This window comes from Eublepharis macularius, chromosome 18, assembly GCF_028583425.1.
Source record: "Eublepharis macularius isolate TG4126 chromosome 18, MPM_Emac_v1.0, whole genome shotgun sequence".
NCBI lineage: Eukaryota > Metazoa > Chordata > Lepidosauria > Squamata > Eublepharidae > Eublepharis > Eublepharis macularius.
This window is the reverse complement of record NC_072807.1, coordinates 13715182-13730598: the sequence shown is the minus strand read 5'-3', so window position 1 is coordinate 13730598 and position 15417 is coordinate 13715182. Positions and strand designations below refer to the sequence as shown.

The following is a 15417-nucleotide window of genomic DNA, read 5'->3' as shown; positions in this document are numbered from 1 at the left end:
TAGAACAATATGCAAATTGCTCCTTAGCCAGACCGCAACTGGCTGTAAAATCAATCATATTACCCATGCTGGCCGCCCTTTGGGGCCACCAATCAGATTGGCTCTGCAAATTAACACCGGATAAAAACCCACAGGCAGATGAATTTCCGGGCTGGGAAAGAGGCGCAGGCAGCGAGCGAGCGAGCAAGGGGGAAGCAAGGGGAGAGAGCAGGTCGAGGATCCAGGCCACTCCAGCATCAGGCAGGCAGGCAGGCCTCCCTTTGGGCCAGCTTCCTTGCAGAGGCGAGCCCAAAAGCAGTGCTGCCGAGCAGCTCCAGGCCCACACTGTTGCTGGACATGCCCTTCCACCACCGTGGGCTTCTGACGTAGTTTGCTGGGCTGCTTCAGGTCTGGACCCCCAGCCCCTGGAGTGTGTCGGGCTAGGAGTCTGCCGGTGCACCCCCACCTGGCTCTGCCGTCAAGGAGGAAGGTGCAGAGCCAGCCCTGAAGCCCGTCAAGCAATATGACCGCACCCCAGACTGCCTTCACCTTGGCCTGTCCCTCAACAGTCCTTAAAAGGCTGGTGGAAACACAATAAAAAAAAACCCTGCCCATATGACTCTGCTTGTGGCCAAGGTCCTCAGCTGTGAGTGTTGTTATTATTCACGGTACAACGAAGAACTTGAGTTCTTAAAAAAGAATTGCTGGGAGGTCCAGGCACAAAACTCCCAGTACACGTCTGCTGTGGCCCCAAGATATAGCAAAACGGGGCAGGGATCTCCCAGACACAAAGGACAATTTTCACTCTGGAGACAGAACCGCAGCACTAGAAGGCAAGGGAGACCGAGCTCCCACCTGCGGCCTCGAGTTACACAGCACAACACCCACCTCTCCGACACACTAAGCCTGCACAGATGTAGCAAGATTCTGGCACGCCCATACCGGCAAGTTGTTTGGCCACATTGGCATCAAGCAATGAGGATCAGTGGGGAGAAGTAACTCAGCAGTTGGCTGCTCTCAAAGACACACACCCACACCACACACATGCACACACACACACCAATTCTGTGCAGGGACACACAGGAGCAAAACCAAGGCCCAAGAGACACAAACGGCTGCTGCTTAAAAAGCATCCCAGCCCTACACGGCAGCACCTGCCTCAAGGGCCAGGACTGGAATCCTGCCTGACATGCAGCAGCGAAAGGCTCAGTGGAGCTCAGCAACATGCAGAGGCAGAAAGTTTTGTGTTGCGTGGAGGATGCAATACTGAAGAAGGGGTCTGGCACAACGGCCGCTTTAAGCAGCTCCCAAGAGGTCAGAGCCATACTGGATTGGAGCATTCATGCCCAAAGCTACCGGCTCTCAGGCACAATTCAGACTGGGACTGCAGCACAAGGGGAGTTAAGCTCCTGACTCACACCATTTTCCCGAACTGAAACGGCCCTTGGGAGACCCTATTTGTCCCGTGGCTAAAATAACTGCTCCCCAGAGTCATTTCCAATTGGAAAAACTGGGTTGGGAAAGGATTAGCTTCCCCCCAAGCCCCCAGGCTCCATCTAAGTCAGAGCCCCATGCTTAACAACAACAAACAACCACCACCACCTTGTGCTTATATACCGCTCTTCTGGACAGATTAGTGCCTCGCTCAGACTGGTTAACAAGTCAGTGTTATTATTGTACACTGTACAACTAAGAACTGCCGTCTTAAGAAAGAAGTGTTGGGAGATCCAGGCACAAAACTCCCCGCACGTGTCTGCTGTGGCCCCAGGATAAAACGAAACACAGTGGGGATCTACCAGACACAAAACATGACTTTCACTCTGGAGACAGAACCACAGCAATTGAAGGCAAGGGAGTCCGAGCCCCCACCTGTGGCCTCGAGTGTCTCGGGGAGGGCTCGCTTAACCCTGCGAAGCTTCAAGAACAGACCCCACAGCCTCCCCAAGCTGAGCATGCATCTGCTAGCTGTTGCGTCCCACTCCAGCCCCAGAATCTTAAGCCTACACACGTGCAAATAAAATGCCACCGCTCCATGCCCAAATCTCACAGGACAGAACTGCAGAGCCATGACCCACTACACCCAGTGACTGACCACCTATCCTGCTCTGCCAGTTTATATTTATTTGTTCTGTCTCAGACACTTTTCTCTCTTCCTTGCTGGCCCAGGTAAGCAGAAACCCAAGAGCCTTTCAGTCTCTCTACACGAGACATCTTACACGAGGACGCTCCAGTGTAGGGAGACGCAATGTTAGCTGGGAAGAGTAGTTTTAGAAGATAGAGACGTCAATTTCACCAGTGGAGATAGTTTCTCAGAGGGTTTGTTAATTTCATAGTTGCCACTTGGAAGGGGAGGTGAAATTGACAGAACCTTTGGAGAGGAGATGAAATTAACAAACCCTCTGAGGAGCAATCTCTGCAGGCTCTGCCTTTTTAAACCACTCTTGTGTAGAGGGGTGAAATTGACAGAGCCTTTGCCTCTGCCTTTTTAAACTACGCTTCCCGGCTAACATTGCATCTCCCCACGCTTAAGCGTCCTTGTGTAAGGTGTCTCACTCTTTATCGAGCAAGAAGGGACGCTCAAGTGTATAAAGCTTTGTAAAAACGGAATCTATTTGCGCTTTCATTTCTTGTTCTTTATAGAGTATTTGATTACCTTTCCCGATTCTTGGCATCCGTCGTTTTTCTGTCTCTTTTCTCAAACAATACAGCAAGCATCTTCCAGGTTTATTCGCTGCTTCAAACTTTCGTGTAGAGAGACTCTTTATTGAGCTGCCCCACAAGGCCAGGAGGGGACGCATCTGCTTCGGCGTGCCCTAAGTGGTATGAAGGGACCAACCTGCGTCTGCTCCTTCTCTGCAAGTTTGTGTATTTCTTTAAGACCTGAGCAATTCTGCACCCGACTCCTTTTCACAATCAAGAGAAAATACTTCTGGCTGCTGCATGTTCCCCCTTCCCCGCAAGCCTTAAAGGGCTGGAGGAGAGAAATCAGGCCAGCTACCCAAGTGCTCCTAGCATTTGTTGAAAGCAGAATATTGTCTCGGCGTGCAGATGAAAATAAGGCCCTTGAGCCTCGGCAGTTCTCACTCGGGGAGACGATTAGGGGCACTTCCAGCTGTCTAGCACTTCGTCAAGGGCTCTCTTCAGCCAGACTCTCAATGGCATGTTGAAAGCTATTTGCGGCTGCAAATCGTTATTAGCAAGGCTGGAGTGCGCTGCCAATGAGAATGAGACGCAGGGCGGGGTATGCGTGTGGGCACAACCCGTTATTATGGATTTACCAACAACACAAGGCAAATGAGGCCAGTTCCTGAGATTAAAAAATTAAGAATGCCAAGCCAGGAGATTCCAGAGATATGGGGGTGCGGAGGCATGGAAAGGCAGGCGTTCTGGCTGTCTCTGAAGGGTCTGAGCCGCCTCCTCATGTATTAACCAAGGACTCCCTGGTGTGTTTCTGAAGAGGCCTGCTAGCCTGGAAGCATACCAGGTTCCGGGAGGCAGAGAGCGTCTCTCTCATGAATGCTGCCCCCCACAGAGATCCTCGCATCTCCCTTGACAAGCAGTGCTTCCAGAGCAGCTGTCAAAGTCCTGACCTCATCCACCGCGCTTTCTCTGCATCTTCATCTGCTGCTACGACTCCTGCAACCCAGTTCACATCAAGAAGGAAGCCCTTCCTTTTCAGCCTTGAGGATGTATGCTCTCAGCCTTGCGGATGCAGCTCACCACATCCCAAAATCCAAGGCACGTTGTTGATTCTGGTTACTCCGCGTGTATGGATCCACTCGGGAGACTCTCCGTCCTGCCAAACGCGTCACTGTTTATCTTCCTGCTGCATTCCAGAAAAGCAGGCCACTCCAATGGCCACGCTGAAGCAGACAAGGGAGAACCAGCCAAATCCCCAGGGCTAGGAAGCCTTGGAACCTGCATTCTCGAAGACAAGCAGCATCCAGGGCCGGAAGGGTCCAGGAGAAGACTGAGCCACCCGGAGGACTACTCAGCAGTAGCATCAATCCCTTTGGGGAACTGTGCAAAAGACAGCCTGCCCCAATTCTTCTGCAGCGTGGACTGGCAAGTACTTCTTTATGGGCACCGTGCATGGCTTGACTGCAGAGAAATGCTGACCTGCCACGGCAGCCCCCAAGATCCTGCCACGTGATCCACACACTTAAAAGCAAAGCACCACCACTGAGTCTGGCTCGGCAAATTGATCTGGGGGGAACGAAACCAGCAGGCACCATCCAAGTCTTCCGCTCAGTGGAACTGTGTGCTGCAGAGGGGCCAGGCATACAGAACGTCCGTATCACGATGAGTGCCTAGGATTTATTTGGGGAAAATCTCAGCAAGCGGGGAGACAAGGACGGAGGGTGGGGAAGTGTCTTGCCTCAAGGCTGCCTGTGCGGAGTTTCTTCAACCAGCTCTTACGTTTAAAAAAGGCAATTTGTGCAAACGGTTATGATCATCCCACTCCCAAATACAACATCCCTTTTTTATTTCCTGTGAATCTGGAAAAAGACTAATGGCTGCATATACCATACATCCTCCTGTATTTTAATACAACATAAATACATAAATCTCGCAACTGTCTCCCTGGCTGGAACCTGATAAACACTCCCGTGAGCAATCTTTTAAGTTACAATAAAGTCGCACACCCTGGCAGTCCAGGCTACTCATCGAGAAGCACTAACCACACACAGCCTGATCCCCCACAAGCGATTCTGTAGGATTCACGCAGTTCCCACCTGCACGCGAGCTTCACAGTTTGGGGTGCATGCTAAAACGTAAAGATGTGAATGAACCCTTATTTGGTTGTTGTGGGTTTTCCGGGCTGTATTGCCGTGGCCTTGGCATTGTATGCCAAGACCATGGCAATACAGCCCGGAAAACCCACAACAACCATCGTTCTCCGGCCGTGAAAGCCTTCGACAATACATCGAACCCTTATTTGTATGTCCACAAGAGAGATGCGCACACAAATGCTTCCTCAGACACTGGACGCTTCTGTAAACAGGCTGGAGAATAAAGCAAGCCACCAGTTGCGACTACACTCTTCCAGCTGGGCTCAAGGCAAACCGCTCTCCAAGAGCGCTATCAGGTACTGCACAAGTCAACACCCACTCCTTCCTTCTGCGTGCACTATCTGCAGGTCTCTGACACACGTGTGCTCAATTCACAGCAAGCTTGCCCCTCTCCTGTGGTCAAGCATAGAAATAAACAGATGGCCATGTGCCTGGCACACCAGCCAGAGCCAAATCTGTCAAACTATCTTGCTGCTCCTACTCCCCCACCCCAATTCTTCTGTGATCTTGGGATGTTATTCAGAATTCACACAACGGCAGTTAATAAACTAGCATTTGTATCAGCATTGGATTAAGAGACCATCTTGAGTAACCGTTACAAGCAGTAACATGAAGGTTAGGTCCAGAGGAGTCAGCCGTGTTAGTCTGTAGTGGCAAAATAGAAAAGAGCCCAGTAGTACCTTTAAGACTAACCAACTTTACTGTAGCGTGACGGTTAGGAACCCCAAAATGGGAATACAGCCCCAGGTTTAACGGAATGAATGAAAGCCTTCACAGCCACCCTGTTAATCATGTCTGCCCCACTTTTACAACAACCAGGAGACTAAAAACAAACGTAAAAGCTGTCCACATCCATCAAAACATATAAAAGCCTACCCCCCCAAAGCACAGCAAAGTACAATTAAAGTTATTCCCTGCAGTTCAGTTGTAACAGAGAAGCCTTGATCTTCAACACACCTGCAATGAGTCGAAGGGAAGTGCAAGGCGCCACCACTGAAAGGGCCCTGCTCCAAGCAGCTGTCAATATCACTGAGCTGGGGAGGCAGCTCTGGCCCCAAACCAGCTCGGTCTTCTAAGGTCAAAACTTCTGCCACCACCTGCACAAAAATGTTCAGTCCAGGACAGAAGCAGTGTTATCAGGTAGATCCTGAACTCACAACTCAACAAAAGGCAGTGGAACTCAGTGTTGAGTCAGGGGCTCCTGCCTCTCACTGTCTGGAATCTATTCAAGATGCAGAAGCAAAAAGGGCAGGGGAGGAAACACAGCAGCCGCTTGACAGCACGGTGTAGTGGTTACAGTGCTGGACAAGGATCTGTGAGATCCTCGTCCAGTCGAACATCCTCAGCCTAACCTACCTCGTAGGGTTACTGTGAGGGTAAAACAGAGCAGGAAAGAATAAGTACGCTGCTTTGGGTTCAAATCATGAAGAAACAAGGCATATAAATGAAGCAAATAAATAAACTGGCACTATTCCACTTTGATATCTTCATTTGAGTTTTCCTCCCGGCAGCAGAAACATCTAGACAATTTCAGAACAGTTAAATACTGCCAGATGGCGCAACTCCATACATACTAACAGCCAAATGGCCCTGATCTGCAGATACTTAAACCTATGGATAAACTTAAACCTATGAATCTCAACAATTTCTGTGTCCCTTTCACATTCACTCTCAGATATGGGTAACCTTCGCACTCAGGGCCCTAACTCCATGAGGCACAAGGAAGAGCTGGCTTAAGACTGCCAGCCTCACCGACCTCTCTACGGTCACCCCAAATGTTCCCCATCAATCTACACCCTTCACCAAAGAAGCAAAGTCCCCAAATGTTCACGTACCACACAGCTAATTCACTCAATCCTAACAAAACCTTCCAGCAAAAGCCAAGCCGAGCCAGGACAGATTAGAGAGTCTCTCTTACCACCCAAGCAGCTCCTCTGAGTTCACTGAACAAGCCTCCAGAATTCCATCTCCACCATAAAAGACAAACAAACAATTAAAACGAACAACCGATAGTTGCCCCTCCACCAAAGCCTTAAACTGCAGCACAGACAAGCAAGGGAACCCGTCCGACACAGGAAGCCAGAGATGGAAAGAGAAGCTCACTTTGCATCCAATGTGGGGAAAAAGGGAATCGTGGCCGCACACGTCTCTCTTATGCTGCCTCCTCCCCAGGATCCTCCCACTCTCGTAGCAAGGAAAGTGCTTTAACGGTTAACCCGTAAGTCTTTTAGGGAAGCTAAGACAGACCTCGGCAAATGGAGACAGATCATTCAATCCAACCAGGGAGCCATTCGGCAGAGCAGGCCCAGAAACAAATCAAACAACGAAGGCTCCCTACACGGGAATCGCTTCGGCAACCCTTCTCTTTTCTGGCTGGCAAGATTCATTTATGTGATTGCCCCCTGAGGGCGGAGAGGGGGGCAGGGGTGCATGCGAGAGTCTGGCTGCCACACAGCAAGCAAGCAGGATCTAGCAAAAGGGCCGGGGAGGGGGGGGGGGACCACGTCGACAAAATACCAGCAAGCGGCAGAACGCAACTCAGCAGGCCTGACCTCAACGGCAGCTTCATTCCTTGAAGTTTTACCATCATGTGCCCCAGCCGGAGGCTCGATTGGTTTCAGCTTATCAAAGGAGGCCATCTTTGCAAAAAGCTCTGCTCCAGTTTTGCTTTGGGCTGAAGGGGCCATTAGAGAAGCGCTGGAGTTGCTAGACAGAAAAAATAGGGGGGCTGCTCCAGTCGTTTCACGCGGTCGCCCTCCTTGGGGAGGGGAAAGTTAACTCTTGGCTTGCCTCCTCAGGGAAGGGGCATCTTAAACCCACAGCCCCGACACATAAGGAGGAGGCACCTTTTACCCTCTCACTATGGCACTGAACAAACACAACAAATTTTTGTGCTTAAAGGGCTGGACCACCAAGACACCAATCTGTAGGTTGTCCAATAGTGCAATCCTGAGCAGAGTTACTCCAGTCTAATCCAATTGATTTCAATGGGCTTAGACAAGAGTGACTGTTTAGGATTGCACTGCAAGTGTGCCTTTTTAAAAATGTCACCTTGTCCTTGGCCCTAAGCAGGGTAAGCTTACACGTGACCTCTCTTCTTGGGCCTAGATCCAGAGGAGTAACCATTACTTTGCAGCATCCCTCTTCCTATCTTTGGCCGGGCACTGTTCTGAGACTGAAGTCCAACTTATTTTAAAAAATAAAAATGTTAAAGCTCCTTACTTAGGGGCAGCTCCCTTGTGACAACTCACGGCACCCAACTGCCAGCACAAAATTTCCTCAAGCCTGGGGTTCTTCCAGCCCCTGGGTGTACAACATCACAAGTCACAACAAAACTGGTATGGCAGACTCGATCACATTGCAGGGGGACCAGGGGTAACTGACGGAGCAAGTGGGAACTACACATTACCAGGATCCCAAACACAAGCGTGAAATGTCCCTACATACAACTCTTAAAGGCTAGAAAACGCAGTGCTTACGTTTACTGGTGTGCTGCCAGAACGGAACCAAAATTAAAGCCTCAAAACTACCGCAAGACTCTGCGTACCCGTCAGCGCCCATTTAACATATAACCACTTCCAAGTTTTATCATTTCGCCGCTTGGGAATTCACCAAATATTTTATTGCATCCGCTCCAAAAACACAGCACATGATACAATCCCAACACAGTAAATAATAATGAATACGATACATATATATTTAACCCACATAAAATCTCCAAAGCTTAAAATACACCTCTGAATTCAGCGTGGGAGGAAGCGTCCCACCGGAGTGTGAAAAACAGGACACATTTCCTTTCCTAGTAACAGATTTTTTAAAAATGTCCTAGAATACCAAGTGAGAAGAAGACAACGCGCACATCTGTATGCGTCCTTTAACACGAAGACACTCACCTGTTTGTGCATTTCTATGTTCAAACCGTAAGACATTTCATAGTACTGAAAAATAAAAGGAAAGTTCTTTGTTAAAAGAAACGTTTGGAAGCTCACATCCTGGAGCCTGAATTCAATGGTAAAGCAGACCAAATCTTGGTTCATAATAGCTTCCTATTAACAACAACTCCGGAACTGTAGCTAGAAAGTGCCTGCCATGCTTGACTTGTACTTCTTTAACAAGATGAAGGTGCTTTGACACCTGCCCCTGGCTGAAAGCTTCTCAGGCGAGCAAGATAAGACCTTGGACGTAAACTGCCTACATAGGGCCCAGGAAGAGGATGGCAGGTTTTGGCAACGTCATTCCCCTCCCCACCCAATAGCTCAGGGGCCTACTGAGCCGCACACACAGAATGAGCTTCAAGCAGCAGGTCTGTGAACGCTCTGCACTCAAGATGCGAGTTCAAGACCTACCGCCAGCTGCAGATTAAATGGGCCGGTGCACTTCACACAGTTACGTGTGAATTCGAAGAGCTAGTGCTCTGTGGTGGCCAGGACACAGCTGTGCAAGCCAGGAAGTCCACAGGACTTCACTGCATAACAAGGAGAGCATTTGTAGGGCTGATTCCCAAAGACACAGCACAGGTCGGGCATGCTCCCAAGCAGGGGATGGAGCCAAGTGCCAAGCTACATCTGTGTGAATCGCCCTTTCATCTCAATCCCAAACACCCTTACTTGTAAGTAAGCCCCAAATATGGGGGGGGAAGGAACTTCCAAGTCACCCCCCCCCCCCGCCGCCTTGCAGATTACACAGTTCTGTAGCAGAGCCTGAAAAACAGATACCCCTGAAGTCAAACCAGGATGCTCACGCTGCATGCGCTACACAGCCAAAAAGATCCGTTTCTTGCGCAGGAGAACCAGCCATCCTGAGCAGCACTAATCCAGTGGAGGTTCTGGAGGAAGAGGGTATGCCCAGAGTGTTTCACAGGGTTCGGGTGTCGCAATACACAGCACCAAATACGCGTGAGGCCAGCCCCACATAAGGAGTTTCCCATCTTGGGCGCCCTCAGCCACAACCCAAACATTTAGGGCAGCCAAAAGCAGGAGGAGGAAGAGGAGCGCCCCACAAAAAAGGGTGCTGAAAGCCCTTTTAATTTGGCGTACCTGGCCCTGCTTCTCACACTGCCGGCCCCACCCAAACGATGAGCCACAGAGTGCCCGGAGCAGCGACAGCCGCACGCAGGGATCCTTGCCAAGAGCCGCTGGGGCGAGGTGGGCCAAGACCACACGCCACCACCTCGGTGATTAAGCCTTTACACAACCACCAGGCCTTAATTCCCACCGGTGATGTTTGCGGCAGGACCAAATTAACCCTCGCACTGCCGATCCTACAGAGCAGTCAGACTCCCAGCTTTCTGGGAGGTTCCACAGGAAGAAAAGTTTGGATCTGAGAAACGATGGTTTAAAAATTAAAAAAAAGAGTCCTTGCACTTAATGTCAACATGGAAACTCTGGGTGTTCTCTGGACGCTCAAAATTCAACACACATCAAATTGTCTAGGAGACCAAAGAACTCAAGAGCCACACAACATCCAAGGACCAGGCAAAAGAGACTGCACAAGAGTGTGAGCATCACAGCCCACCTCACCCCTCGCCCAAAGGAAAGCATTAACTTTAGCAATGCCAAAGGAGCGTTTCAAATCCCCTTGGGGTCTTGGGGGCAGCAAGAACCAAGCCTCTTGGGTCACCCTCGGGGCATCGAAATCAAAGCTGGCAAGAGCACTCCAACAACAGAACCAGGGATATCAAAGACAAATCGCAGCGCACCTGTCAGCCACTGCCAGGTTCCTGCTGCTTGCGTTCCATGCATAAGACATGGAAAGTTGGGTTTCGTGGTGTATTTCCAAAGCAGCTGAGCAAATTTGGAGATTTCAGATAGTTCAGGCCCATTTCAACACTTAAATCCCCCCTCCCAAAACCACTCTCCGCCCCCCCCCCCAAAACTCCATGATGCCCTAGGGCTACCAGCAGGTTCCACAGCCAAGCGGGACGTTGAACTCTCTTACCATAACGTAATGGCGCTGCATTTCTGTCTTTTCGTTTGCAAGCTTATCGTATTCTACTTTAAGACTAGGAAGAAAAGAGATGGAGAGGTGCAAATCAGACAGCGTGCCACATTACAGATATCCCTCAAGCACACACATGGCTATGGGGGGGGGATTAAGCCCTTCCGGTTAGTTTTAGCTTAACATGCTTTATTCTCCTTGCTCAGGCGAAAAGGTAACAATTTCTGTACACACTCAAAAGGCACTGACTTTTCCTTCCACGTTGTTCACAGGTGATGACATTACAAACAGTTTCAGGGATTAAGACCGGTATGGAAGTTGCTCAAATTAAGTCCTAGCTACGAGAAAGGAGATTTCACTCGCCAGGCTGTCAAATATCTCCAGATTCCAAGTTACACCCTACAATTTGTTTCAGGCAAAATATTACAATCCATTCAGGCAAAATATTACAATCCATTCATTCACCTAAAGACAGAGAACTTGAATTATTTCAAAATGAGAGTGATCCTTCATGAAAAAAACAAAACAGCGTTTCATTTCATGAATTGTATAACAATTGCAATTTGTAATTTTATGGGGGGATTTCTTTAAATGCCTCCAAACGAAACCAGGGCAGATGCTTTTTAAAAAAAGTCAGTAAGATCACTGCTTTGGGGGAAACAATCACCCACCATTTTGAATCTTCTGAGCATACACAGACTGCCATGACACGGCGAAGGAGGCCTAGAATGCGCGAGCCCTGAACACTTTCTGCACATGTCATGTTCCTTCAGCACAGCATAAGAACATTGGGGCTAGAAGGAAAAACCATGCGCAACCAATGGGATTGATTCCCAAAGAAAGGAGGATTTGGAGGGAGCGCCTTTAAACGCCTGGCAAGAGGCTTGATCAGATGTTGTTAGCAAACTAAACAACTGAGCGAGCAAACTGAAAGGTATGGGGAGAGGTTAAAGCTTCTCCTTGGCTGATCCAGGCAGGGGAAAGGAGTCCCTGTTCTGGGCCGGGGCAGCTGCAGCAGTCCCGGCCGGAGAGCATTGTTCCGAAGTGCCCCCCCCCCCGGGAAACAAACACACACACACACACACACCGAGGGAAAGAGGCTGGCCTTACCTGTGGTACTGCGCCTGCAAGAACTGGAACTCGTCTTTGATCCGATCGCAGGACTCGGCAACGGTGAATTTGAAGCCGGGCTGGCCAGGCTGGTGGGGTGCCTGGAGGGGGGGGAGAAAAGCCCCTTGAAGCACCGCCAAGCCCCCGCGACCCCAAAGCCCCCGGAGCAGAGCAGAGCGATCCCCCTCCCCACGCGAGCCCCGACGGGGCGCCGCTCACACTCACTCACTCACCGGGTGCCGCCCTTGGGGATACATGGCCGGGCTCCTCCTCGAGCGGGACAAAGGCGGCGGCCAGCCGCGCAGCACCTTCACCAGCAGCCGCCGGGGGCCCGAGGCAGCGCCGCCTCCTGCTGCTGCTGCTGCTCCGGGCGCGGCGGCCGGGCTTCCCCCCGGTGGGCGGCGGCAGGCGGTGGCGAGCGGCCCCGCCCGGGCATCCTACAGCCCCCGCCCGCGGGCGGCCGGCGAGGCGAGGCGGAGGGAGGCCGCCGAGGGCAGCCGATTCCCCGGAGCGGCTCCGAGGATCCCTCCCGAGAGCGGCCGGCGGACGGGGAGCACGGGGGCGCCTTCGGAGCGGAGCGGCGGAGCCCCCCCAGCGAGGCCGCGCGGGCGAAGCGGCGCCCGGAGAAGTCGCGACGAGCAGCAGCCGGAGCTCCGCGCAGGGGAGGGGCGTCGGGCGGGCAGGCCGGAGAGAGAAAGGCAGGAAGGGCCGGGCGGGAGGCAGGCAGGCGCCGCGCGGCCAATCCGGGCGAAGGGAGCCCACGTGGGGGACGGGCGGCGGGGCAGGCGATTGGCGGGCGGGCGGAGCCGCGCGGCGCCCCCTGCCGTCGGGAGCCCGAGGAGCGCCGGGGCGGCCGCTTCCTTCCTCCGCGCTTCCTTCCGAGCAGCCCCCGCCCCCCGCCTCGCTCCGGGCCGCGGGACGGGCAAGCAGCAGAGCGCCCAGGCGGGGCGTGAAGGACCGGGCAGCCCGGGGCTTCCGACGCTCTGTGGACGCAGCCTGGCCAGGGAGGCCCGTACGGGTCAGCCCGCTTAGTTGGCCACTCGACGGCCGCCGGGCAGTCGGGGCTCTCCCGGCTTCAGTACTTCTCGGCTCACGGGGCCGGGGATCGGACCGCTGGCTCGCCCTGGCCGCAGGCTGTCGTCGTCCCCGGCCGGCAGGTCGTGTGAACGGGGAGTTTTTCCCTCGCAAGCGCTTCCGCCCGGCAATTAAAAGCTGTGTAACAAGCCGAGTCGCTGGTGTCAGTTTAATGTTTTTCACAGCGCACAATTGAGCGCCGATCAAAGGTGCGGGAGGAGGGAGCGCCCGCAGACCAAGGGGGAGACAGCCAGGGAGCCCGGCGGCTCCCCTGCGCCTTCCTCTCCGCGTCTGGCCGCGGAGGAGATGCTTGCGCCCTCCTGCCTCTCGGGGCCTGTTCCGTCACCCCAGCTTGGACCTAGCCTGAAGCCGTTTGCGCACGTGAACCCGCCTCGTACAGCGGTGCCGAGTTTCTGCACGCAGCTGCCCGGGCTGACTTGTAAATAGGGTAGCAGAGAGCACAAGTCGGGGAGGGAAAAAACAGCCTTTCCCACGCTGCCCTGGCAAGGGGGGGTCCCCTTTATTAGTCCGCTGTGCCCCTTCTCATTTTTCCCCGGGAGAAGCCAGTGCGTTGGAAGATAGCACTTGCAAGAGGAAGCGTAGCCCGAGCACGGCTCAGACAGAGGCACCACAGGCACCCTCCCGGGCAAGCGCCTATTAAGCACAAAATGGCTTCCCTGGGTCTACGTCACGGAAAGAGCCCGCCCTCTTCCCCTTACCCCACGTGGGGTCCGGCTGTGCAAAGCAGGGGGGCGAGGCCGCGCGCGCGAACAGCGTCGGGAAAAGACGCAAGCTTGGCCAATCGGGGAAGAGCCGAGCGTTTTGTTTGTTCCCATTGGCCAGAACGGGTCCCAGCTGCCACTCCAGCTCGGGAGTCTGTCCGTCAAAGCCACGCGGCACCGTCGGAGCCTAGCGCTGACAAATCGGTTGCTTTTCTCAGGCTGGCGCTGGCAAATCCTGCTTGGAAGGGCCGCTTAATTAGCTCTGAATGGCTTCTCCTTCCAGCTCAAACAATCTGTCACTACCATGTGGTAAGAAGAAGCCGTGCAATTAAAAAAAAAAAAGAAATCGGGGCAGAGATTTCATGTTTCAAAGGGAAACTTAAAAAAAAAAGACTTGTTTCCCTGGAAGTAATGAAACGTATCCATTTAACGCAAGCAAAGGTAGAGTCACATGGTGTTTGTTTGTGCGCCAGCCGCTTCCCCTGCCCCCTAAACCGGCTCTTTGAAGATACTCATCAAAGGGATTCGCATCGAACCACGTTGAGATACTCGTGGGGAGGGGGGAGCGCCCCTCCCCCTCTCACTTTGCATTGGGGTCTTTTTTGCTCCTTGCAAATAAGGCGCGGCCAACACGAATGGGGGGTCTGGAAGTGCGCCGCCGCCCTTTGTTCGCCGCCGCCGGCGAATTCCGAGCCCCTCCAAGTCGGGGGCAGGCCACGCCCCCGCCCTGCTCCCCTTCTAACTGGATACGTTGGGGCTGGTGACGTTCCAGCGAAGACGGGAAGGTATTGGCTGCTGCAGAGTGCCCGGCGATTGGACGCTAAGCTGAGCGCCGGGGAACCTGCCCACGTGGGAGCAGCAGAACCTGCGGGCGAAGCGGAGAAGCGGCGGGATCCCGAAAGGGCAGCGGCTAGCCCTGCCCAGAGGTCACACGGAGCTCTAACTCAGTGGCATCTCCAGGGCATCTCTCTCTCAACGCCGCCCGCAATATTGGCATTTCAGCCGTTTCCGGACGGGGGGCTGAGCATCTGGCTGCGGACGGGTCAGCGTGCTGCAGCAGAGCCTGGTCTTGGCAGGCGACGGGCCTCTGCCAGCTTACTCTCGAATAAGTCCCGTTGAACGAGGGAGAGGAGCCGTGGCTCCGCGGTAGAGCACCTGCTGGGCACAGGGTTGCTAGCTCCAGGTTGGGAAATTCCTGGAGCTTACGGGGGTGTCGCCAGGAGGGACCGCTGCAGGGTATAATTCCATAGCGACCACCCTCCAGAGCAGCTATTTTCCTTAAGGGAACTGATCGCTGTCGCCTGGAGATCAGTTGTAACTCCGAGAGATCTCCAGCCACCACCTGGAGGTTGGCAACCCAAGAGCCTGGGTGTGTAGCTGGCCCTGGAGCATCTCCAACTAAAACGACCCTGTGAGATAAGTTAGGCGGAGCATGTGATGGACTCAAGGGCACCCAACAGGCTTCCATGGCCACGCAGGCATTCATACATGCATCTCCCAGGTCCCAATCCAACACTCTAACCACTACATCACGCTGTCTCTGTGTTAGAAGAGGGGGAAATAGAGCTTCATTGCATCCTCCCCTTCACATCTCTGGGATCTCTTCGGTCCAGTTTGACCCCCTAGCTTAAGTGGGACCTCCTTCCAAGGAAGATGAGGCTTAGATATTCTGGGCTTCGGTAACCGCTGCTGTAAAGGGGCAGGCGAAATGGGTGGACTATGTTAAGATGAGCCCGAAAGAACTGGTTGAATGTTCTGGACTTTGTTGCCGCCTCTGTAAACATTACCCAGTGGGAGGTAAC

The 15417-nt window shown here is 53.0% G+C and overlaps 1 protein-coding gene across 8 annotated transcripts in view; it reads right to left on the bottom strand.

Moving 5' to 3' along the window:
• TLE3 (TLE family member 3, transcriptional corepressor) overlaps positions 1–12335 on the bottom strand; it is a 45662-nt gene extending 33327 nt beyond the window's left edge. For 2 of the 8 annotated variants that reach the window (XM_055002351.1, XM_055002354.1), the window contains exons 1-4: positions 12053–12333; positions 11820–11920; positions 10710–10773; positions 8666–8710 (exon numbers count right to left, since the gene is read on the bottom strand). In XM_055002351.1, the coding sequence (XP_054858326.1) occupies positions 8666–8710; positions 10710–10773; positions 11820–11920; positions 12053–12076 (234 nt within the window). In that variant the 5' untranslated portion in view covers positions 12077–12333. Of the gene's footprint in view, positions 1–8665; positions 8711–10709; positions 10774–11819; positions 11921–12052 lie in introns of all 8 variants that reach the window. The other 6 variants (XM_055002353.1, XM_055002356.1, XM_055002352.1 and 3 more) reach the window with 5 other exon arrangements.
• Positions 12336–15417: the final 3082 nt, after the last annotated feature.